The sequence below is a fragment of the Lynx canadensis genome, chromosome X (assembly GCF_007474595.2).
Source record: "Lynx canadensis isolate LIC74 chromosome X, mLynCan4.pri.v2, whole genome shotgun sequence".
Taxonomy (NCBI): Eukaryota; Metazoa; Chordata; class Mammalia; order Carnivora; family Felidae; genus Lynx; species Lynx canadensis.
In genome coordinates this window covers 112,226,323-112,252,309 of record NC_044321.2, presented here as the reverse complement: position 1 = coordinate 112,252,309, position 25,987 = coordinate 112,226,323, and the positions used below count along the sequence as shown (strand labels likewise).

Sequence of the window (25,987 nt, the reverse complement as noted above, 5' to 3'; positions counted from 1 at the left end):
CATCATGTCTTTTTTTAAAAAAATTTTTTTAAAGTTTAGTTATTTTCAGAGAGGATGAGTGGGGGAGGAGCAAAGAGGGGGAGAGAGAGATGGAGACAGAGAATCCCAAGAAGGTTCCTCACTGTCGGCACAGACCCCTACGCGGGGCTCAAGCCCACAAACTGTGAGATCATGACCTGAGCGTAAATCAAGAGTCGGACCCTCAACCCACTGAACCACCCAGGTGCCCCAACATTTCATCCTTCCTAAAAGAAACTCTACCCTTCTGCCAACATGCCCTCAACTCCTCCATTTCCCTAGCCCTAAGCAACCACGAATCTGCTTGGTGTCTCTCTCCGTATGCCTATTCTGGATATGTCATGTAAATGGAATAATAAAATCCGTGGCTTCCTTCACTTAGCAAAATATTTTCCAGACCCATCCATGTTGTAGCATGTATCAGCCCTTCATTACTTTATTGCCAATGAATGCTCCACTGTATGGATGTGCTACCTTTATTCTTCAGTTGATGGACGTTTGCATCGTTTCTACCTTTTGGCTATTGGGAATAATGCTATTAACATTTCTGTGCATGTTTTTGTGTGGATGTACATTTTCATTTCTTTAAGAATTTATTTTTAGATGAACCCTGCACCCAACGTGAGGCTCGAATTTATAGCCCCGACATCAGGAGTCACAGACTCCATCCACGGAGCCAACCAGGCACCCCTGTTTTCATTTTGGGGGAGGTATATGCTTAGAACTAGAATTGTGGGCCATATGGTAATTCTCTATTTAGCTTTCTTTCTTTTTAAAAAAATGTTTATATATTTTGAGAGAAAGAGAGTGCGAGTAGAAGGGGGAAGGAGCACAGAGAGGGAGAGAGAGAATACCAAACAGGCTCTGCATTGTCAGCACAGAGCCCGATGTGGGGCTTGATCCCACAGCCATGGGATCATGACCTCAGCTGAAATCAAGAGTCAGATGCTCAACCAGCTGAGCCACCCACGTGCCCCCTTGCCTTTTTATTATTGATTAGTAAGTGTTTTTGCATTCCAGATGCATATTCCTTAACAGATAAATGATTTGCAAATATATTCCCCCTTTCTGTGGATTGTTTTCACTTTCCTGTCGGTGTCCTTCGAAGCACAAGAGCTTAAATTTTGACAAAGTCAAATTAACTATTTTTTCTTTTGTTGCTTGTGCTTTTGATGTCATGTATATGAAGGTTTTGCTTAATGCAAGGTCCCGAAGATTTATTCCTATATTTTAAGAGTTTTGTTGTTTTTAGATCTTATGTTTCTTTTTTTTTTAATGTTTATTTATTGGGGTGCCTGGGTGGCTCAGTTGGTTAAGTGTCCGACTCTTGGTTTTGGCTCAGGTTATCATCCCACAGTTTGTGAGTTTGAGTCCTGCATCGGGCTCCGTGCTTTCAGCTCTCTCTCTCTCTCAAAATAAACAAACTAAAAAAATGTTTTGAGAGAGAGAGCGTGAGTGACTGTGGGGGAAGGGCAGAGAGGGAGAGAGAGAATCCCAAGCAGGCTCCGTGCTGTCAGCACAGAGCTCGACAGGTGGCTCAATCTCACAAGCCATGAGATCATGACCTGAGCCGAGATCAACAGTCAGACGTTTAACTGACTGAGCCACCCAGGCACCCGTAGGTCTTCCGTTTCAATGTTTGATTCCTTTGCGTTAATTTTTTGTATATGGTGTAAGCTAGGGTCCAGTTTTATTTTTTCCCCAACGTTGTTCATTTGAATGTGGACATCCTGTTGTCCCATCACCATTTGTTGCAAAGAGTATTCTTTCCTCATTGAATTGTCTTGTCCTTGTCAAAAATCAATTGATAATGTTGTGTCAATTTGGGTTCCTCAGTTGTAACCTGTACCTCTCTGGTACATCTAAAATGACAGCTGTGGGGGCACCTGGCTGGCTCAGTTGGTAGAGCCCGTGACTCTTGATCTCCGGGTCGTGAGTTCAAGCCACGTGTTGGGTATGGAGCCTGTTTAGAAAAATACAAATCAAATGACAGTTGTGAAATCTAATGACGTGTGTATGTGTGTCTACGTGTGTGTGTGTGTGTGTGTGTGTGTATAGATGTATATGTATGTGTATATATCTCAACCACAAAGAGATTGGGAATGTATTTTTTAATTTCCTGTTTTTCCTTGTTATGATTGCAATCGATTTGTTCTGAGGTACTTAATAACATAGCGTTTTGGATGGAAGAATGAAAAACTGAATAAAATGTGATGGTGAATCTAAGGTATCTCCAGATTTCAGAAATGTTAACATTGGAAAATAAAAAAGAGCATTTTACAATAGTACTCAAATCAAGTTTTTTCTGGAGTTTGGAACACACACTTTCCTTTTCCTTCCTGCACGCTTTGTTGTGTAGGTGCTTAGAAATTACCCGAGTTCCGGGAACCTTCGGTGAATTGCCTGAGGTTATACCGGAAGTGGGTAGCTAACCGATCATGGAATCCACCAGTCTCTACACCTCTGTTGTTGTGTTGCAGGAGTTTCCTGCCTGGAAAATATCTTCATGCTAAGTCAGTGATCCTGGATCAGAGGCATCTCCGAAGCCTGTTCCCTGGAGGCGTGCAGAGTTCTCCGTTTTTTGCTTCTAGTCGTGCTTTCTGGCTTTGGCTAGACTATCCCGTACTCTAAACTCAAACCATATCAGGCCACACGGAGTCTCCCATACCTTCACCTGCTCCTGCGCAGGCCCCTTGTTTCTTTCACTCGGAATGTCCTCCGTTCGCCGTCCACGTATTTGAACCCTGATCAGTTTTCAGGGCCCAGCTCAGATGTTACATCATCTCTGAAACTGTCCTCTTTTCTCACTTCCTCAATTTAGATGTCATAATTCTCACCCCTTACATCCTATATTGTATGTTTCTGTTATAGCACATACTGCAGTATATATTATGGCCGGTTGTTTATATGTTGTATCTTCTGTTAATTTTTAAGCTTTAAAAAAAGTTTTTTAATGTTTATATTTTGAGAGAGAGAGAGAGAGCGAGCATGAGTGGGGGAGGGGCAGAGAGAGTGGGAGACACAGAATCCGAAGCAGGCTCCAGGCTCTGAGTTGTCAGCATAGAGCCCGACGTGGGGCTCAAACTTGTGAACCACGAGATCATGACCTGAGCTGAAGTCAGATGCTCAACCGACTGAGCTACCCAGGCGCCCCCATTTTGTGATGGTTTCAGAATGACCCTTTTGTTGATACTACTTAAAAAAAAAATTTTTTTTAACATTTATCAATTTTTGAGAGATACAGACAGAGTGTGAGTGGGGGAGGGGCAGAGAGAGAGGGAGACACAGAATCGGAAACAGGCTCCAGGCTCCGAGCTATCAGCACAGAGCCTGATGCGGGGCTCGAACTCTCAAACTGTGAGATCATGATCTGAGCCCAAGTCGGACGCTTATCTGACTGAGCCGCCCAGGCGCCCCTGATTCTACTTTTTAAAGCATAACACAAGTTCAGCGTGTTGCATGTGCTAAGTCATTGCTGTTTACAGATGGATAGTGTATCTGCCTCTCATATCGAAAGAGAAAAAATTACACCCCTAGAATCCCATGTGCCTTGCGACAGGATTTAGGACTCAAGACCTAATTTTATCTGAGTTCTGCACATCAGCAACAGGGAACTTTCAAAGAGATGATGGCTAAAAGTAAGCATCATTGTTAAGAATTTCAGGCTGGAAAAATAATGGTGTTTCTTGCAAAAGATTGTTGGTAAATAATCTTGGTATAGTTTGGAATGAAACTCTTCCTGGAAGGAAATGGCAGGTGATGGAGACCTCCCTAGTTAGTAATTTGCATTAGAGCTAATTGTGTATTTTCTTCCGAGGGCAGATTTTAGACCGTCTGTCTGAAGAAGGCTAGGGGACCGAATAGATAGGGCTGTAAAAGCTTCTGCTAAATCTACTGGATTCTACCACGGGTCTGAGCAGTGCTTGCTGCCTCGTGGTTGTTCAGTGTGAATTTCTTGAATGAATACGTGTGAATGGGAGCCTCTCCGAGCCTGTTTCCTCATCTGGAAGGTGAGGGTTTTAATACACATCTTGGGAGATTGTTGTTGAGACCAGAGAAAATGCATCCAAAATGCTCTGTGCTGTGCCTGGCACATAGTAGGTGCTCGGCAAATGACGTGTACTGCTAATCATATGCTACAGTTTTCCCGTCTGTTTTCATCCTGGCGGTGGCCATGGAAGAGACTGGATCCCTCCAGTTGACGGTTCTGTTGTTTTCCCTTCCATTTTAATCTGAGCTCCGTTTTTGCTTCTTATTTTTAGGAAAACTTGAGGATATAGTGGTGTTTGGCCTTTGAAGCAGTTTGTTTGCCGTGGTTCTTTCGCACCCGGACAGAATGGCGTGTGTGTGCAGCACGGTTCAGAACTCCGTTTTCTTCTATCGTCTAGGGACGGAAACCCCGGAGAAAGGATAAATGTCCCTGGGAGAGAGCGTCACTGTGGAATAAAGCTCAAGGGTTGGAATTACTGCTGTTACACAGCAGGATGTAGAGTAAAAACGCTTTCTATAAAATGAGAATGCTTATAGGGCGCCTGGCTGGCTCTGTCAGTGGAGCGTGCGACTCTTGATCTCAGGACTGTGAGTTCAAGCCCCACGTTGGGTGTAGACATTACTTATTTTTTTTTTAAAGTAGGTTTCGTGCCCAACGTGAGGCTTGAACTCACAGCCTTGAGATCGAGAGTCACGTGCTCTACCCACGGAGCCAACCGGATGCCCTGGGTGTAGAGATTGCTTAAAAATTTTTTTAAAAAAATATAATTTATTGTCCAATTGGCTTCCATACAACACCCAGTGCTCATCCCAACGGGTGCCCTCCTCCATGCCCATCACCCGTTTTCCCCTCCCTCCCACCCCCATCAACCCTCAGATTGTTCTCAGTTTTTAAGAGTCTCTCCCTCCCTCTCTGTTTGTAACTTTTTTCCCCCCTTCCCCTCCTCCATGGTTTTCTGTTAGAGATTAGTTAAAATTTTTTTTACAAATCTTAAAAAAAAAAAAAAATGAGAATGCTCGTAGATGCCAAGTTACCTAACTTTCTAAACTACCATTTTCCCTCTAGGGGTTGATAACCCCAGTGGAGTTGTGGTTCCTTGGAATGGAAATACATACTCACATCATGGAGGCACGGACTCTTGGAGAAGTAGGACACGAGAGAGAGAGCATTTATTCCGACCCAGCTGCGTGCTTGGTTGTCCTCGCCAGCCTCCTTCCCACAGAGCAGCTCGGCCTGTGTTCAAACCCTATTTGTGACGGGGGAGGGCTGCTCTGTCTACCTCCCATGGCAGTCATTTCATCTACAGAGCATTCTGACTTGTATTTTTTATTTATTTTATTTCTTTCTTAAAACAACTTTTTTTCATGTTTGTTTAGTTTTGAGAGGAAGAGAGGCTGAGCATGGGCGGGGGGAGGGGCGGGAAGAGAGGGAGACACAGAAGCAGGCGCCGGGCTCTGAGCCGTCAGCACAGAGCCCGACGTGGGGCTCGAACTCACGAGCTGCGAGATCAGCCAACCAACAAACCGAAAGTACGTGATCAAATAGCACGCACACTGCAGACATAGCCCAAGGAGTTGCATGGTGCGTATGTGTATGTGCTGGGGGATGTTGCGGTTTGCTTCAGACTCACGATTTCACAAACTAATGTGAACACGAACCTTTACTTTCACCCAGAACATCTCTCCGAACTTAACAGTGTGTAACACCTAGTAGGGACTGGATAAATGTTTGTTTAAAAAAGCAAATGCATACGACATTGATCTTTAAAAAGTATATTTTTTGTTACTTTTTTTTTAAATAGTGTGTTTATTTTTTTAATTTTTTTAACGTTTTTTTATTTTTGAGACAGAGAGAGACAGAGCATGAACAGGGGAGGGGCAGAGAGAGAGGGAGACACAGAATCTGAAACAGGCTCCAGGCCCCGAGCTGTCAGCACAGAGCCCGACGCGGGGCTCGAACTCACGGACCGTGAGATCATGACCTGGCTGAAGTCGGACGCTTAACCGACTGCGCCACCCAGGCGCCCCGAGAGGTTTAATTCTTAAGGCAAATGGTGTATGATAAGAAATGGTGCCAAGAAGGCTGATTTACTTAATTTTTATTAAGTAAGTGCCACCCAGGCACCCCTGTTACTTTTTTTTAAAGTAGGCTCCATGCGGGGCGCCTGGGTGGCTCAGTCGGTTGACTTCGGCTCAGGTCACGATCTCACGGTTCATGGGTTCGAGCCCCGCGTTGGGCTCTGCGCCGACGGCTCAGAGCCCGGAGCCTGCTTCGGATTCTGTGTCTCCCCCCATCTCTGCCCCTCCCTTGCTCACGCTCTGTCTCTCTCTGTCTCTGAAAAATAAACAAACACTGAAAAAAAAATTTAAAGTGCACTGCATGCCCACCGTGGGATTTGAACTCACAACCCTGAGATTAACAGTTGTGTACTGTACTAACAGAGCCCCTAAATTCTTCAGATTGGAATTCTGAGCTCGTCTCCTCATTTACACAAACCTTTTTTTTTGTGTGTGTGTGTGTGATCTCTATGTCCAACGCGGGGCTCACACTCACCACCCCGAGACCAAGAGTTGCATGTTCTGCCGACTGAGCCAGTCAGGTGCCCCTGCACAACTGTCTTTTATAAAAGAAACGTTCATGATCGGTTCATAATTTATGGTCAAGGCAGTAAAAACTTGTCCTCGTTTGCTTCCTAGTCCTATGTGTGGAATGAATGAATTGGCAAGCACTTTACCTGTCTTTTGCTTTTAGGTTGTGCGTGGTTATGTTAGACGGTTCACGTGCATCGTCGTCCCGCAGAGCTCTTAGTGAAGGGCTGCTCCGTCGGGGTGTTTTTACGGTGTTCGTAATCAGCTCGTTTTCGGTTTAGCAACCAGTCCCAAGTAAGACAAGTGTGTGCTTTTCATTCGTGAGTAAGCTGGGTGTAACTCAGTGCCAGCTTCCCCCCAACTCAGATCTCTGTCTCTCTCTCTCTCTCTCTCTGTTCTCAGCAACCGTCTCCCCTTATCTTTTGTGGCTGCTCAGTGATAACCCTGTGTCTTCTGGCTCCTCTCCCTTCAGTCTATTTCCGATCCAGAACGTGATCATTTCTTTTTTTTTTTTTTAATTTTTTTTAACGTTTATTCATTTTTGAGACAGAGCATGAATGGGGGAAGGTCAGAGAGAGAGGGAGACACAGAATCTGAAACAGGCTCCAGGCCCCGAGCTGTCAGCACAGAGCCCGACGCGGGGCTCGAACTCACGGACCGCGAGATCGTGACCTGAGCCGAAGTCGGACGCCCAACCGACCGAGCCACCCAGGCGCCCCGTGATCATTTCTTAGAGTTGTGACGTGTTCCCTTTCACCCGTTATTTCCCCCTTTTTCATTAGTGTGGAGATGTTCCTTTTATGGCACAATTGGGGGTGATATTTTACTATAGAAACATCAGTTTTTCTTGTAACTATGGATTTTACCTGCTCTTGGATCTCCTAGAATGGAAGGGGACCGAGAAAGCATTTGTTTTCTGAAACCGGGACAGTGAGGCCGGTGGTCTGGAGTAACTTGCTCAGGATCGCAGCGCTGCTCCGTGGCCCGGCCCGCGCTAGGCCTGCGTCCTTCCACTCGCAGCTCTTGGCCTAATTTTATTTTACGCCCTGGTGCCTCTTACTACATGAACGGATTAAAGAATTGTAGACTAGGGACGCCTGGGTGGCTCAGTCGGTTAAGCATCTGATTTCAGCTCAGGTCATGATCTCACGGCTCGTGGGTTTGAGCCCCGTATTGGGCTCTGTGCCGACAGCGTGGAGCCCGGAGCCTGCTTCGGATTCTGTGTCTCTCCCTCTCTCTGCCCCGCCCCCGCTCATGCTCTGTCTCAGTCTCTCAAAGATGAATAAATATTAAAACAAAATAAAAAATTTTTAAGCTTATTTATTTATTTGGAGTGGGGGAGGGAGGGACAGACAGAGAAGAAGAGAGAGAATCCGAAGCAGGCTCCGCGCTGTGGGGCTCGAACCATGAACCGTGAGGTTATGACCTGAGCTAAAGTCAAGAGTCGGGCGCTTAACTGACCGAGCCACTCAGGGGGCCCCACAAACACATTCTTTGATGTGAGGAAACTTGTAGCATTAAACAAATAACTGTTCAGCAGTCTGGATGTGAAGGCTCACAGATGGAAATGCACGGGCCTGGGCCTGGGACGTAGCAGGAATCTACGTTTTAAAAATTTTTTTTTTCCAACGTTTTTATTTATTTTTTGGGACAGAGAGAGACAGAACATGAATGGGGGAGGGGCAGAGAGAGAGGGAGACACAGAATCGGAAACAGGCTCCAGGCTCCGAGCCATCAGCCCAGAGCCCGACGCGGGGCTCGAACTCACGGACCGCGAGATCGTGACCTGGCTGAAGTCGGACGCTTAACCGACTGCGCCACCCAGGCACCCCCCTCCTTTATTCTTCTAATATAATTAATTGCACTGATAGATTTTCTTTTTTTTTTTTAATTTTTTTTTTCAACGTTTATTTATTTTGGGGACAGAGAGAGACAGAGCATGAACGGGGGAGGGGCAGAGAGAGAGGGAGACACAGAATCGGAAACAGGCTCCAGGCTCCGAGCCATCAGCCCAGAGCCCGACGCGGGGCTCGAACTCACGGACCGCGAGATCGTGACCTGGCTGAAGTCGGAGGCTTAACCGACTGCGCCACCCAGGCGCCCCAAGGAATCTACTTTTTTAATGACAAGACGTTTTTGGGAATTGACTGTTACGTCCTGACAGATTGCAGATTTGTAATGGCACGCGTTTTATGAAAATGATGCGTCACTGAAATTTTTTTTGTGTGTGTTTTACATCGGGAGGATTTATGTGAGGGTGGGTCATTCCATGACTGATACCCATTACGCTGTCTAGGGTGGACCCACCGAGAACTTGGGTTTCTAATGTCCTTTCTAATGTGCCATCAGCCTGACACCACCATCTACTCGGTCTTTGAAGGCCCTTTGTGTCCGACAGCCGTGGAAAACGTGGCTTCTGTAGGGGATGTGGAGCCACAGGCATTAAAACCAGCCGTCCAAAATAGCCCTGTTTCATGACCTGTTTCCTTTAAAAAGTTATCCTTGCCCATGGACCAGAGGCAGGTAGTAGGCTTTGATTTTCGGCTCCTGTAGAGTTCACTGGAAAGGGACATGAGAAATTAGCACTGAAGATCTGGGGCAACTAAAACCCACTTAGCAATGCCTGGATGTCGTTCCGCCTCTAATAATCTAAGGCAAGTTCATATGTTACCGTTTCCTGAACGCCAATAAGCTGAAAGATGCGAGAAGTGCTCTGTAATCGCTAATAAGCTTTGCAGGATGAAAGGCATTATCATTATCGGAAGTAGAAGACCGTCCGCTACGGTGTCTCTGTGTGACAGTCTACCCTTTAAATAAATCGGGACGTCCTGGAGCTGGGACCTTGGCCCCTGGCTTTCTGGTGAGGGAGAGTAGCTTATGCCCTACGTATAGACTCTGAGAACCGGGACACTGGTCCCGCTTCCCCAGCGATATTTTCAAGAGTGCGATTTCCTTGCGGTGTAGCCCAGAGGAGTGGAGGGGGAAGGGCAGCGGTGTGTGTGCGGGACCCCCGGGGTTCTTTTCGGCATGATGAGAAATCGTGCGGATGCTTCCGGCCGAGCTCCAACACGCGTGTCATCTCTCTCCCTGTCTCGTTTGTCATAGAAACCCAGCTGCTGCTCCGTATGAAGGACATCAGTCATTTCTTAATGCAAGATATCGCCTTCTTGTCCGGTAAGCAGACTTTTCGTACGTTTAGACTAGAACAGTGTATGAATTTCTTTTTGTAAATTATGTATTTCCTCACTCTCTGACGCGTGTAGTTTTTTTTTTTTTTTTTTTAATTAACTCATTTATTTTGAGAGACCGAGAGCGAGCGGGGGAGGGGCAGAGAGAGAATCCCAAGCAGGCTCCTCGTTGTCAGTGCAGAGCCCAGCGTGGGGCCCGAACCCACGAACTGTGAGATCGTGACCTGAGCCAAAATCAACAGTTGGATGCCCAACTGGGTGAGCCACCTAGGCGCCCCAAATGAACGAATTTCTTAGCAAAACGAGTGTGGTCACCCGTTTATTATATAAGTAGCCATACACATAGGTGCACGCGGAGTTTGGGAAGCACTGTTTTATTTTTTTTTTTTTAACTTTTTATGTATTTAAGTAATCTCTGCACACGACGTGGGGCTCAACATGACCCCGAGATCGAGAGTTGCTTGCTGAGAGGCACTACTTTAATGAACGTTTATGCATTATGCACATGGTTGCTAAACAAATAGATGTTTACAGAATAGAGGTTTTAAGTGTGTTTCGATTCGTGACGAAAACAATCTTGCTACCCTCGTACGTTTGCCTTTCAGACACGCCTTTGGAAATCTGTGATAGGTGCAAGCAGAATTCTGAGAGAGAGGGTGGTAACTGAGGAGACTTCCTGGAGATTTTCTCTTCTGCCGTAGCTCTGATTATTTAAAAAAATTTTTTTTTAATGTTTACTTATTTTAGAGAGAGAGACACAGACTGCGAGTGGGAGAGGAGCAGAGAGAGGGAGACACAGAATTGAAGCAGGTTCCAGGCTCTGAGCTGTCAGCCCAGAGCCTGACGCGGGGCTCGAACGCACGAACCGAGCCGTGAGATCATGACCTGAGCCAGAGTCGGACACTTAACCGACGGAGCCACCCAGGCACCCCTCTGATTATTTAAATGTTTCTTACAAATGCCATCAAGTGACCCTAATTAAGCAGCTTGTACTAAGTTATTTTTTTTAGAGTTCCATTTACGAGAAAGTTTTACTTTTCACATGTATGTTCTATGCGTTGGTGTATGTATATGCATTTGTACGTAGTTTTGAAAAATTGTGATAAAATACTCATAACGTAAAATTGACCGCCTTAACCATTTTTTAAAAAGTATAATCTCCATTTGGGGTGCCTGGCTGGCTCAGTGGGTTAAGCATGTGACTCTTGGTTTCCACTGATATCATGATCTCACAGCTTGTGAGGTCAAGCCCCGTGTCGGGCTCTGTGCTGATGGCATGGAGCCTGCTTGGGATTCTTTCCCTCTCTCTACCCTTCTGCTGCTCTCTCTCGCTCCCTCTCTCAAAAGAAAGAAACATTCAAAGAAAGTATAATCTCCGTTTTATCTTTTTCCAGAGAACAGTTTTTTTTCGGTCCTCAAGGTCTTAGCTCCTGACATGGGTTTTCGTCGAGGTCGTGGGGCAGCACCCACGGGTCTAGATTGGGGTGGGGGTGTTCGGTCCTTCGGGGCTTCACGAGAGTGATTCCGGACTACCTTGCGTAGTAATGTAGTCTCATACACGGCTTGGGAAGCACATAGGCATTGAAGACACTACCTTGGGAAATGTCCCTGATGGCAGTGGCCTCTACTGTGGTCTGAATACCAAAATTCTTCTTCTTCTTCCTCTCCTTCCTCTCCTTCCTCTCCTCCCTCTCCTTCCTCTCCTCCTCCTCCTCCTCCTCCTCCTCCTTCTCCTCCTTCTCCTTCTCCTTCTTCTCATTTTCTTAAAAGTAGGCTTCATGCCCAGCATGGAGTCCAATATGGGGCTTGAACTGATGACTCTGAAATCAAGAGTCATATGTTCTACCGAGTGAGCCAGCCAGGTACCTCTTGAATAATGAACTTTTTTTTTTTTAAGTTTTATCTAACTATTCTCTACACCCCACGTGGGGCTCAAACTCATCACCCCGAGATAAGAGTCACCTGCTCTTCTGACTGAGCCAGCCAGAACCCCCTCACACCGCCCCCCCCCCGAATAATGAACTTATTTATTTTTTTAATGTTTATTTATTTTTGAGACAGAGCATGAACGGGGGAGGGTCAGAGAGAGAGGGAGACACAGAATCTGAAACAGGCTCCAGGCTCTGGGCTGTCGGTACAGAGCCCGACAACGCGGGGCTCGAACTCACAGACCGTGAGATCGTGACCTGAGCCGAAGTCGGAAGCTCAACCTACTGAGCCACCCAGGTGCCCTCGGAATAATGAACTTCTTAATGGCCTTGTCCTTGGGCATGCAATGAGTGCAGTTGCTGCAGCAAATAGGCTGCATGTGGCCATGGCCCTTTGTGTCATGACCCTTATTCCTTCTCTTCTTGGTTATCTTGGAAGTGAGGACCCAAGGGTGCCATCTTAACCATTTTTTATTAAATATGTATTTATTTGAGAGAGAGAGAGAAAGCGTGCATGAGCAGGGAGGGGCCGAGAGAGAGAGACGGGTAGAGAGGATCCAAAGCAGACTCTGCGCTGACAACAGAGAGACCGATGTGGGGCTTGAACTCACGAACCGCCATATCATGACCTGAGCGGACGTCGGACGCTTAACCGCCTAAGCTACCCAGGCGCCCCATTAACCGTTTTTAAATGTATAGTTTGGTGGCATTAAGTATATTCACGTTGTTGTGCAGCCATCCCCGCAGTCCATCACCAGAACTCTTGATCTTGCAAAACCGAACCTCTGTGCCCACTAAAAAATAACTCCCTGTCCCCTTTTCCCCCCAGCCCCTGGCTGCCACCGTTTTGCTTTCTGTCTCTGGGTATTTGACTACTCTAGGTTCCTCATATAAGTGGAATCATACGGGATTTGTCTTTTTTGTGGCTGGCTTCTTTCACTTGGCATGATAGCCTCAAGGTCCATCCAAGTTGCATATGTCAGTATATGTCAGAAGTTCCTCCCTTTTTAAAGACTGAATAATATTCTGGGACATCTGTGTGGCTCAGTTAGTTAAGCGTCTGACTCTTGATTTCAGCTCCGGTCATGATCTCTCTCTGTCTCTGTCTCTGTCTCTCTTTCTCAAAAATAAACATGGAGGGGGGAGCCTAGATGGCTCAGTCAGTTAAACAGCCGATTTTGGCTCAGGCCGTGATCTCACGGTTTAGGAGTTCGAGCCCCACATAGGGCTCGCTGCTGTTCGTGCAGGGCTGGTTTGGGATCCTCTCTCTCCCTCTCTCTCTGCCCCTTCCCTGCTCACACTCTCTATCAAAAATAAATAAGCATTAAAAAAAAAGATTGTTGTTTAGGTATACTGTATCCTTGCAAATTTCCTGTCTAGTTGTTCTATCAGTTGTCGAGAGAGGGGTGGTGAAATTTTTGGACTCAAGTTGTGGATTTGTCGGTGTCTCCTTGTAGCTGTATTAGTTTTTGTTTTACGTATCTTGAAGCTCTGTTATCAGGTGCATAAGCATTTAGGATTATTATGTTCTTTTGATGAATTTACCACTGTTTGATTATTAAATGATTTTCTTTTCTTTTTAAAGTCTGTTTATTTATTTTGAAAGAGAGAGTGTGCACAAAAGAATGGAGGAAGAGCAGAGACAGGGAGAGAGAGAGAATCCCAAGCGGGCTCCATGCTGAGTGTGAGGGACCCAATAAAGCCATCTAATTTTAGACAAAATAGATTTCAGAGTCAGGAATATTACTAGATATTAAGAAAATCATTTGAGGGGCACCTGGGTGGTTCAGTCAGTTAAGCATCTGACTCTCTTGATTTCAGTTTAGGTCATGATCTCACGAACTGTGAGATTGAGCCCTGAGTCAGGCTCTGTGCTGACAGCGTGGAGCCGGCTTGGAATTCTCTCTGTCTCTGTCTCTGTCTCTGCCCCTCCCCTGCTCTCTCTCTCTCAAAATAAATAAATAAACTCTAAACAAAAATTAAATTGAAAATAAAGTGTGTTTCTTGTAGGTAGTGTATAATTGGGTCTTGATTTTTTTTTTAATCCAACTTGATCATCTCTAACTTTGAACTGGGATGTCAAGATTATTTTCATTTAATGTGATTATTCATATGGCTGGGTTTAAATCTACCATTTTACTATTTGTTTTCTACTTGCCCCATTAGTTCTTTGTTTTTTTCGCTCCAGTTTTGCTTTATTTTGCATTAAGTATTTTTACTCCATTTTCTCTCCTTTGCCATCGTCATAGTTTTTTAAAAGTTTGTTTATTTTTTTAAGTAATCTCTACACCCAACGTGAGGCTTGAACTCACAACCCTGAGATCAAGAATCGCATGCTCTTCCAACTGGGCCAGCCAGGAGCCTTGCCCTTGTCATATTTTTATTGCACATTGAATTTTTTTTTATATCCTGATATCTTTATTCACTTGAATTCAGCCAAATAAGAATTACAACTAAACTTCTCAAAAAATTTCCATTAGCAAGCTAAATTCGAAGGCCACCCTATAACTTTCCTCCTAAAAGAATCCTTCAACTTCCATTTAGCACTAAGTATTTATTGAGCACCTACTCTGTGCCCAGTTGTTGGGCAGGCTGTAGAGTAGGACCTTAAACATGTGTAAGGCTCATCCCTGCACTTAGATGGCTTTCATTCTGAATGTTCCATAGTTTCTGAGCTATGTGGAGGGCTCTGGGGTAGGGTGTGCACTGAATTTTAACTCACAAAGAATTTATGGTCTTTGCATTCATCAGTAAGAGTTCTATACCATCGTCGCCATTACTGCTTATGCTGTTTCTTCCACAAATCCATTTGAACATTGCTTATTTCCTGTAGTTTATATCCTGTATTCTTTCAGGCTCACCATAGCTGTAAGTGGTTGATTCTATCAAGGTTTCTATTTCCTGTCAGGCTGTCAGTCACCAGTTGGGATTTAGGCCCTTAGCATTGGTATGGAAACAGTTATTCCCCAATACTCTTGGCTGTCCAATATGAGGGCTCAGCTGTGGTTTCAACTACATTTATTATATGCATTCTATGAAAATTTCTTCTGACTCTAATCACTCCTTTTGCCTTCTCTCTTGCTCCCTCTTCTTTCTTGCATTGTTTTCATTTAGAACTTCTTACACTTTGGAGCGTGTTGCCATTTTGATTTATGCGGAGACCATCATCCTTATATAAGTTACATTGGCCCCAAACTGTCTTCTAACTGCCCCTCTTGAATCCTCTTTCTTGTATTGTTGTCACATGAATTGTTAATTCGGCTGATTTTTTTTTTTTTTCCATACTGTTTTAGGTGGTCGGGGAAAGGATAATGCTTGGATCATTACTTTTCCAGAAAATTGTAATTTCAGATGTATACCGGAAGAAGTGATAGCGAAAGTGCTGACTTACTTGACGTCTATTGCAAGGTATGGCGTTTCGTTACATTTTTTTCAATTTGTTATGTATCAGGTACCCATTTGAATGTAACAGGAAAATGCCTTTGTAGTGTGGCTGTAATTATTATTGTAAGTGGATTATAAGACTCACCTTCAGAGGAGATAAGAAAGAAAACGTGTAAGGGGAAGTGGACAGCCACCTAAATTGGTAAAAAAAAAAAAAAAAATTATGCCGAGGATCTAGGAAAACAAAATTGGGAGTCTAGAAATAATTGTCTTCGTGAAGAAAAGCATACGTTGAAAACGATGATCAAACTTAAAGCCTTCGATTTGCCTAAAAGGAAATCTTCCTAGCCAAGAGTGAGGGTAAGTTTCCAAAGCTGCCTGAAAGATTGTATTTAGGTTGAAAACAAATTTTTATTTATTTTTTTAAAAGTTTATTTATGTACTTTGAGAGAAAGAAAGAGAGAATCCCAAGCAGTTTCAGTGCTGTCAGCACAGAGCTGGATGCGGGGCTTGAACTCATGAACCGTGAGATTATGACCTGAGCTGAAGTCGAGTCGGACACTTAACCGACTGAGCCACCCAGGTACCCCCAAAACAGATTTTGTTTGTTTGTTTGTTTGTTTGTTTAAATGTGAAATTTATTGTCAAGTTGGTTTCCATACAACACCCAGTGCTCGTCCCAACAGGTGCCCTCCTCCATGCCCATCACCCACTTTCCCCCAAAAACAGATTTTTAAAGGAAACATTTTCCACTTATTAACCCTGAAGACTAAGAGGGCACAAGTCTACAATGGTAAAAATATGAAGAGTCTCATGAACGAAAGTCAAAATCACAGAAAACTAAATTTATAGTGTACCCCTTAAAGCCTAAAAGTGGTCTTTTTAGGGCAAATAAAACATTCGTTAAACTTCCTCCTCTAAAGGCACAGACAGGATAGAAACCTGTATTTAACAGTGTTTTTCTGAGTGAGTGGATGGATGGATGGATGGATGGATGGATCATGGGCTCTTGATGGATTGCCATGAAAAGTTAAATCTGATGTAATGAAGGACAGCTGTCTATAAAGTTTTCCCACACCCAGGATTGCACTATGCCAAATTTATCCTAGTGACCTATTTGCATTATGCTATCCCTTGACTATTTAAAAGAATGACATTAGGGGCACCTGGGTGGCTTAGTCGATTAAGCATCTGACTCTTGATTTTGGCTCAGGTCATAATCTCACGGTTTGTGGGATTGAGCCTTGCACTGGGCTCTGTGCTTGATAGTACATTCTCTCTCTCTTTCAAAATAAACCTAAAAAAAAAAAAAAAAAAAAAAAAAAGAATGACATTAGTGCCGAAAAAGAAATTTTCAATATTGAGTGGTGGAACATGGAATTAAACTGGTTTTCCCGTGTAGCGCTTTGTGATAGCTTTCCCAATCCAAATAAATTTATCTTTAGCTGAGACAGCAAATGTAAATGAAACAGTCAGAATTAAGGACATACCTAGCAAATTTGGGTAGTTACTAAGCAAAACATGATTTCTTCTTATCTTGCAGGCAAAATGGATCTGACTCCCGGTTTACCATTATTCTTGATCGAAGATTGGATACATGGTCTTCTCTCAAAATTTCTCTTCAGAAAATCTCAGTAAGTACTGGGGTGCCTGGTTGGCTCGGTTGAGCATCCGACTTTGGCTCAGGTCGTGATCTCACAGTTTGTGAGTTCGAGCCCCACGTTGCGCTCTGTGCTGACAGCTCGGAGCCTGGAGCCTGCTTCGGATTCTGTGTCTCCTTCTTTCTCTGCCCCTCCCCCGCTTGCACTCTGTCTCTGTCTCTCTCTCTCTCAAAAATAAATAAACATTAAAAAATTAAAAAAAAACCTCAGTAAGTACCAATGCATTCTGCAGATACTTTTTTTTTTTTAATGTTTTATTCATTTTTGAGAGCGAGCACGAGCGGGAGAGGGGCAGAGAGAGAAGGGGACAGAAGATCTGAAGTGGGCTCTGTGCTGACTACGGTGAGCCCGATGCGGGGCTTGAACTCACCACCTTGAGATCACAGCCTGGGCCGATATCAAGAGTCAGAACCTTAACCTGCTGAGCCACCCAGGTGCTCCCACTTTTTAACATTTTGATGTGTTAACATTTTGATGTGTCTTTCTAAGACATTTCCTCCCCTGGGATAGAGTAGGGCAGTGACTCAACAGTAATAGAACTTAGCTCCCCTGTTGGATTCTAGCCCCTAGCTTCCCAAGACCCAGATGGAGAAAACAGTTTCCCTAAGAGAAAAACATGAGAGCTGCAGTCCTGCTCACAGCCTGGGTGATCTTTCACATCACTAGGCTCACGTGGGTGCGGTGGCATTGTCAGACCCTTCTTCATAGAAGAGGAGGGCAGTGTGGGACCCGTAGACTACCTAGCTGGCAAGATTGGGGCTGTCTGTAGAAGTACCGTGCGGTTAACCTCCTCTATCAGACCAGAGTAGCTGGGAATCAATATGTGTGTGTGTGTGTGTGTGTGTATATTTAATGTTTATTATTGAGAGACCGAGCATGAGTGGGGGAGGGGCAGAGACAGAGGGAGACCCAGAATCCCAAGCAAGCTCCACGCTCGGAGCACAGAGCCCAACGTGGGGCTGGATCCCACGAACCGCGAGATCGTGACCTGAGCCAAAGTCGGAGGATGCTCCAGCCGACTGAGCCCCCCGGGCGCCCCCAATACATTCTTTTCTTTGAGAGTCCAGCATCATCCATCATCAGAAATCTTCGTCTCCCCACTGACATGGGAGGCCACTCTCACCGGAGGAAGTTGATTTAGTGGCGAAGGCAAGCCAGAGATCTAAGTTGTTGGACTTCTTGACCGGTGTACCTTTTCCTGTACTAACCTAGCCAATGAGCGTAAGAAATCTACTGGCACTCACATGGTAAAATGCATGAGATTCTGTTCATACCCAGCTTGAATGATTCTTCATCTTGAGCCAATCAGCCAAGTGGGTTTTTTTTTTTGTTTATTTCTTTAACAGAAGTGTTTAACTGTAAGCAATGGAGAGAAGAATACCAAATTCATACACGTGACTGAAATAAAATAGCAAAGCCTTGATTTCATGTAATATATTTTTGCTTTTTCAAGTGTTCACATTTATTAAGTAATGGTCATTCTGTTTCCTGACTAAGTACTGCAGGCAGGTATCATTATAATTGTCTCATAGCTGAGGGAATTACGTCGATATACACACTCAGGAAAGGTTTTGTGTGAAATCCAAGGTCAAATATCTAAGTAACTAAAAGAGGCGGAGCAAGAATTGAATTGTCATGAACTTCAGTTGTTGCACTTTCCACCTGCTGCTTTCTATCATTTTCCAGATGGCTTGTGGATAGACAAAAAAAAATTTTTTTTTAATTTTTTTAATGTGTATTTTTGAGAGACAGAGAGACAGCGCGACAGGGGGAGGGGCAGAGACAGAAGGAGACACAGAATCCCAAGTGGGTTCCAGGCTCCGAGCTGACAGCACAGAGCCCAACTCTGGGCTTGAACCCATGAACTGTGAGATCATGACATGAGCCAAAGTCGGACACTTAACCGACAGAGCCACCCAGGCGCCCCTTAAGTGTTTTTTGTTTTTTGGGTTTTTTTAAAGGTAAAATTCCTTTGGAGAGCATAAATCTGCCTGGTGTATACTATTGAGCCGTGTCAATGGGGCAAAGTCAAGTCAAAGCTGTTGACCTTGCTCTGGCCTTTTAGGATCTGTCCTTGCGCTTGTTGACGAGATTTCAGTTTACAATTCTTTTCTACTTAATATAGCACTTGTTACAATAAAACACTTTTTATTACCCAGCCCAGCTTTTTTTCTTTTGGCCAAAACAATCTGCTTGATTAAATTAATCTTCGTTGAGTGACCGTTTGGCACATAGCATCAGTTTTTTAAGGTTTTATTTTTATTAATCAAATAGGCCACTTGGAACAGAGGGTTGTTTGTTTGTTTGTTTGTTTTTTTCTAAACGAGAAATATCAGATTTGGTCTTCATGCTGTTGGTTGCAAGTCAACGGAGCAGAAATGACTTGTTTCTTGGGAGGTGTAGCTCCCCTTTCTGCTTTCCTAGGGATGATCTTTCAGTGGGGAAGTGTGAACCCTGTTCAGCACAGACCTTGGCACGCAGGGTTCCTTCATTCTCTTTACTGCCAAAGTGATGGCGCTGGGCAAGATTGGGGGCCCAGGTGATGAAGACGTATGACCGGCTATAGATTACCTTAGGTGTTGTTTCTTTTTAACAGGTTAAATGTTTCTGCTTGTGGTATAGTTTCTACACCCATACTCAAGAGCACATTCATTACAGGGGTGCTTGGGCGGCTCAGTCGGCTAAGCTTCCAGCTCTTGATTTAGGCTCAGTTTGTGATCTCATGATTTGTGAGATCGAGCCCCATGTCGGGGTCTGCACTGACAGCACAGAGCCTGCTTGGGATTTTCTGTCTCCCTGTCTCTGCCCCTCCCTCCTTCTCTCTCTCTCTGTCTCTCTCTCAAAAATATTTTTTTTAATGTTTATTTTTGAGAGAGAGAGAGAGAGACACACACAGATAGAGCGTGAGTGGGGGAGGGACAGAGAGAGAGGGAGACACAGAATCCGAAGCAGGCTCCGGGCTCTGAGCTGTCAGCACAGAGCCTGACGCGGGGCTCGAACTCACGAACTGTGAGATCGTGACTTGAGCCAAAGTCGGACTGAGCCACCCAAGTGTCCCTGTCAAAAATAAATAAGTAAACATTTTTTAAAAACCCAGCACGTGGGGCGCCTGGGTGGCGCAGTCGGTTAAGCGTCTGACTTCAGCCAGGTCACGATCTCGCGGTCCGTGAGTTCGAGCCCCGCGTCGGGCTCTGGGCTGATGGCTCAGAGCCTGGAGCCTGTTTCCGATTCTGTATCTCCCTCTCTCTCTGCCCCTCCCCCATTCATGCTCTGTCTCTCTCTGTCCCAAAAATAAATAAACGTTGAAAAAAAAAAAAAATTAAAAAAAAAAAAAAAACCCAGCACGTTAATTACATCCCAACCATTAGTAGCCATTGGGCACTGTTTGCATTAAAGATAAATACTGAATACAAGCTAATTTCGAGAGCAAAAGTTGGAGTCAGCAAAAAGGATTTCTGGCGAAAATTGCCACTGAAAAGATAAGGTGAACTGTCTTTGGTATGTTACCTTAAACATCTATGAAATAATTACACAAGTCAATTTGAAGACCTTAATTCGTAAATTCCAAAATAAACTGCGGTCAGGTTATACTTTTTAATGATGGGAAACAAGATTATTTTCCGTTTGTACAATTGGGGGAAATGTCAGTCTGGGAGAGAAGCCTATCCATTATTAGAAAGTTTGTGTGTTCTTTCTAGATTATCATCAAGACAACATTCCACCAACCGGTAACCTGTCACAAGGCTTAAACTCAGAATAGCATTTAACCATAACAACAACAACAACAACAAACCTGGAGTGAATTTTCAGTTACGGATCAGGGTAGGACAAGAACAAGGGTATCCGTTAATACTACCTTCACAGAGATTCTCAGCATTCCACCTTAAAAATCAAACTGCGTAGAGGAGAAAGCCAGTCCCATCAAGCCCCTAGGAGAGAGTCATTTTTTTTTTTCCCCCTTTCTCCACTCTTAGGACATGCCTCATCTTCAGCGGTCCGGCAGGAGCTAATCCATGAGGTTCAATCTGGCTAAGTAATTGGGGGAATGTGTCAACTCTGAATCACAATGAGCAGCCGGGAAGGCTCGTCAGCTGACTAATCAGGAAGAGTGGGTGTTTTTGCTGTGCTGCCACGCTGGTAATGGAAGCAGCTACGGTAGCTTTGTTTGATAGAGATTTTTGGCTGCCGTTTTTAAATACTACCCAAGAAGCAGCTCATATTTCATCCGTGTTGCACTGACAACTGGAGAAGAAGAGTGTTATTGTGTATAGGCGAGATGGCAGAGGCAACTCCCCCGAGAGGCAAGATGAGGTTCAGAAGGAATGCGGTAAGGGCTCTGCCTGCGGTCCTGGAAAGCCTATATTCCCAAGTTCAAGTGCAGGGATGCTGCGGCATGGTGCTATAGCACAAACTGCTGCCGAATGAGGCTTTTAAAGGACAGATGGAGAGAGAACGGAGACTTGTGTTTGCATGAATTGCATTGATGCGATCACTGTGATCTTGACATAGGGAAACATAAAGGAGTCAAGGAGGTTGAATGCAATTTCAAAATCTAAATGTGATCAAGTTTATGAGGAAACATCGTCAGGCGTGTTATTTGTCGAAGGCCATGTGAGCAGTTTTGAATCGTTTGGCAGAGTAGCTTTAAATCGCGAGTTAAGATAATATCTAACAAAAGGATTCATCCTTTCACCATGGTCAAGTAGAGTGTGATATCATGGACAGGTCTGGAGCTGACTTCATCAGCGTTTGAAAAGGCAGCCCTTCCTGGGTGTCACTTACTGTTCCAGTGAAAAATTTTAAAAGTCTGATGACTTGAAATCTGATGACTTGATTGCAATTGTCTTCCAAATTCAAACTTTAAAGATGCAGAATTCTAGCCTGTTGACAACTTTTTTTTTTTAAGGAAAAGAAGTGACTTGATTTTTATTATAGACTAGAATTTAGAAATCTCTCCATTCAATAGGTTTCAAACACTTTTCTAAGTAAATTTTTCCCTTCATTGGTTCACTTGTGTACTAAATTCCCAGCAAATTTCTTAAGTGACGTTTAGCTGTATTTTGGGGGTATGTGAAATAACACTAATTTAATATCTGGTCATCAACAAGGTTTTAAATGTCACTCTTTTTCTTTGAAAAGTTAATGTTACCGATGTTAGGATTTAAAATACAATCCTTGCTCGTTGAAAAAAATCAAGACAACACACAAACATGAGAAAGTAAAAATCAGCCTTAGGAAGAAAAATGACATCTGGAATCAAAAGTAAGATAAGGAAACTAAACCAGTAAGAGTTTTATTGTGGTTGAAGGAGTGTTAACTTCAATGGGTGAGTAAATGCTTTATTTTCTACTCAAGGTCTTAGCACAGAATGATGTAGTTTAAATTATAGTTTAGGTTATGAATCTTTCTATTTTGACAAAATTGTGTATCTTTAGCTCTACACATGATTTTGTACTTTGGGAATAAATAGTTTCAGACCCGACAATTTGTAGTGTGCAAGAAATGTCTTTGTACGTGCTTCGTGGCATCAGGGGCAGCTGGCATCGGTACTTTTGTTATCAGAAGTAACTGGCTTAAGCTTCCGGAAAGTTCCCGATTCCTTTATGTACACAGATATTTTGTCGGTGACAAATTTAGTTTCGTGTATACGCACCTACGTTAATAGACACACAAGTGAATTCAGGACATGCGCACTCATTGACTACATATACCTAGTAGTAGACCAATAGACTACTGCGTTACACACAGTATAGGTTTCGCCAAGGTAACTATGGCGTGACTGTTGCACTGAAAGAGCTCTCAATCTATTTCGAGAAGGGAGGACATGTTCATAACTAACTCTTACCAAAGAACTTCCAGGTGGATGGCTTCATGAAGGAAATGAATATTGGTTTGGACCTTAAGCAAGAACGTAGGTTTCTATTACCTTTCTTTGTTTCTCTCCTCCATTCTTCTCTTAAATGAATTCTTTCAAGTGGCCCCTAGGGATCAATGTCTTGAAATGCAATTTATTGGATTAAGTCAGAAGCCCAGAACTCTAGTGGAAGTCGCATTTGTTCTGTTTACATGGGTTGGCTTGACCAGGGTAAAAAATGTGAAACTCACCGGTGACACAGCGGTTTGACCTTGCAGGATCTCTGGAGTTGGGCTGATTTTGGAGACTGTGATATAAGTAGCACCTGAGAGGATGGGACAGTGGATTTAAAGTCCAGAGAGAAGATTAAATGGGTTACTTGGTGGAAATTGCAATGACTGTGGCCAAGTGGGAGGGAGGGCATGATAACAGATAAGTGACGAGAAGGACAGACGTCAAGGAAGGACTGTTGCCCACGACTCTTCTGCCCCTGAGGTCATGTGGCAAGTTACTTGGAGGTCTGCAGAGTCACTCCTACTTTCTGTACTCTGTAAGGGCGCGGTATGGGAGAACAGTGTGGAATTTGTTCATGACGCTGGAAATTCTTCTCCGTACCTGAAGTCATGAAATTGTCCTCGGTGTATTCTGAAGAGGTAGTTCGGACCGTATCAAGGTCAATCACATGGCCACGCCTGAGCGTTCTATTCTGTTAGGCTATTGGATTAGAGCAGCCTCTGTTCAATGGTCTCCATGATGCCAGATTCTTTCCCCCAGTTTCTTTTGACCATTAATATTTGTCCCATTCTGTTAGATGTTCGGGTCAAGTGATTCCTGAACGCCAGGCAGCAAGTGTCAGTATGCATTCAGCCTGTGTAACACTGAAAAGTGTTCTGTGTCTTAGAAAGAGCTCTCCCTGAGGATTCAGGGCCTGGGTGCCCCTGCTCACTGGCTGAACCCTGGACAAGTTACTGCACTGCTCTGTGCTTCGGTTGTGCATCCGAAAAAGGCCGTAAAAGCTACTTGACCGCAGTGTTATGGGGGTTCACTAGGTAATGTGTGTACCAAGCCTCGCACATCTGTAATAGGCTTTCAGTCAAGGGTTCCGTCTTAGTGTTACTGCATTGCTTTGCCTTAGAGATTAAAAAACGGAGAAAGTCTGTAGGAATAGAAGTTGTTTTATCGTAACGTAACCAAACTTTTGCGATGTATAACGCACTTTAAACATTTTTTTCCCCAAGTTTATTTAAGAGAGGGAGAAAGAGAGCAAGCACCAGTGGGGTAGGGGCAGAGAGAAGAGAGGGGAGAGAGGAGAGAGAGAGAGAGAGAGAAAGAATCCCAAGCAGGCTCTGCACTGTCATCGTGGAGCCCTACATGGGGCTCGAGCCCACAAACCGTGAGTTCATGACCTGAGCCACAATCAAGAATCAGATACTTAACCGACTGAGCCCCCCGGGCGCCCCTGAACATTTTAAAAGAAATAAGTACAGAATCACAGACAAGTGTATACAGGGTGTATGAATTGCCTCTCTTTGGTACTACACAAAGGATTTAGGCGAGGTTAATTTCCAGACTTCAGGAGCGAGATGATGCGTCCGAGTGTATGCCTTTTGTTGTTCTTGCTGTCCTTACTGCTATAAGGCTATGTAGCTGTGGAATTTGAGGGTAGGCATGAGGAGAAGGGAGCAGATCTTCTCTAGGAAGGAAAGGTGAGAGAGCGAGCGAGCTAATTCTGTGCCCATTAACTGGAAGAACCAGAGAGATCTGTTGCGGGGGCGGGGGGGGGGGAGGGGGGCGTGTCGCGCATAGTGACTGGAGAAATGTCAGCATGTTCATTCTACGGAGGTGCCTTTAAGCAGTCACATGTTGAAACTCCAAAAAAAAAAAAAAATGCCCGCAAGAAGCTAAAAGCAATGCCGTTTCTTCTCCCATGCTGGCTTTTTTTTTTTTTTTTAATAAAAATAAAAACAAAATAAAATAAGGCTGACCTTTGGCCACATCGCTTTGCTCTTTTGACAGGCTCTCAAACACTATTTATAGTTTTACAATCTGGGGTTTGTGGAGAAAATAGAAATTGTGCTTTTTCATGTTTATATAACCATAAAGATTAGGGATTCTTAAAGCAGCATACCAAAGAATTTAGAAATGTAGTATCCCCAAACAGAAATGGAAAAGCTCAATGGTCTTGGGTTATCTTTGCTGTAAGATATGTGCGTCTGATACTAGTTATGATAGGTGATATGCTGTTTGTTCATTTAAACACTAGTTTTGGGGCGCCTGGAGGGGGGCTCAGTGAAACATCCGACTCTTGATTTGAGCTCCGGTCGTGATCTTGTGGTTTCTGAGTTTGAGCCCCGCAGTCGGGCTCTGCACTGACAGTGCGGAGCCTCCTTGGGATTCTCTCGCTCTCTGCCCCTCCCCTGCTTGTGCACGCTCGCTCCCTGTCTGAAAATAAAATAAACTTAAAAAATAAACAATAGTTTTAAAATGGATTATCTTGAAACTTTTAGGCAAATGTGTGCATACTGTATAGAGAAAAAGCACTCTCTCTCCCTATGTGTATGCTCATAGTCAAACATCTGCAACCTGGTCTTAAATCCATATGGCCTTTCTGGTTAAAATTTCTCTAGGGCTCTGTCCCGTCGAGATTCTCCTAGCCAGCGATCACAGAGAGAGGAGCATATATTGATACCTACCCGTGTTCAGATGACATGAAGCTTTAGGTCACAGGTCACAAGCTGGTAGTCCAAAGATGTGTTCTGTTTAGGTCATACAGTGTTTCAACAGACTTTGAACTTGTTTCCCATCTTTAAAAATCCTGACGTTTCACACAACTCTGGATTTCTGGCTTCTTTTGAGAAATTGAAGATTTGGCAAAGCCCACCTTTCCACCTGACATTTAGCTGAAACTGACTAGTGGTGCCCCCCCCCCCCAATGCTCTCCAGTTCACCATAATCCCCACCATTTCCGGTGACTACTCATCATCTGGGAAGAGTGTGAGTTGCCATTTTCCACCTCCTTCAGGCTGTGTTTTGATGAAATCCTGCCTACTTCACGTGTTTCCATTCTTCCCCTAACACATGGTAGGCATTCACATTGGTCACCTTTGTTTTGGGTTTCAGGTTTAGACTCTTGACCTTGAACCCGATCCTTGTACCATCGTTGCCACGCTTCCCCAGATTCCTCCTGTTGCTCCTTTTTCTGTCCATTAGGAGTTTCTCCAGAGGAAGGAAAGCTGAAATGAAAATACTCTTTATTTTTCAATCATAGCCTGTTTAAGAGTCAGGGGAATGTGGCTTTTTTTAAAAATTTTTTAAAATTTCTAATGTTTGTTTATTTTTGAGAGACAGAGAGAGACAGAGTGTGAACAGGGAAGG

General features: G+C 44.1%; 2 protein-coding genes across 2 annotated transcripts in view; one reads left to right on the top strand and one right to left on the bottom strand.

Moving 5' to 3' along the window:
• Positions 1-11,165: 11,165 nt before the first annotated feature.
• Positions 11,166-14,490, bottom strand: LOC115506906 (40S ribosomal protein S26-like). Its single transcript, XM_030304856.1, is given in 4 exon segments — positions 11,166-11,326; positions 11,329-11,419; positions 12,016-12,144; positions 14,479-14,490. Coding segments are annotated over 4 exon segments (393 nt in total).
• A 6,275-nt stretch (positions 14,491-20,765) lies between these two features.
• MCF2 (MCF.2 cell line derived transforming sequence) overlaps positions 20,766-25,987 on the top strand; it is a 71,766-nt gene continuing 66,544 nt past the window's right edge. Inside the window, exon 1 of the mRNA XM_030306172.1 lies at positions 20,766-21,085. Within this exon, the coding sequence (XP_030162032.1) occupies positions 21,035-21,085 (51 nt within the window). The 5' untranslated portion in view covers positions 20,766-21,034. The remainder of the gene's footprint in view (positions 21,086-25,987) is intronic.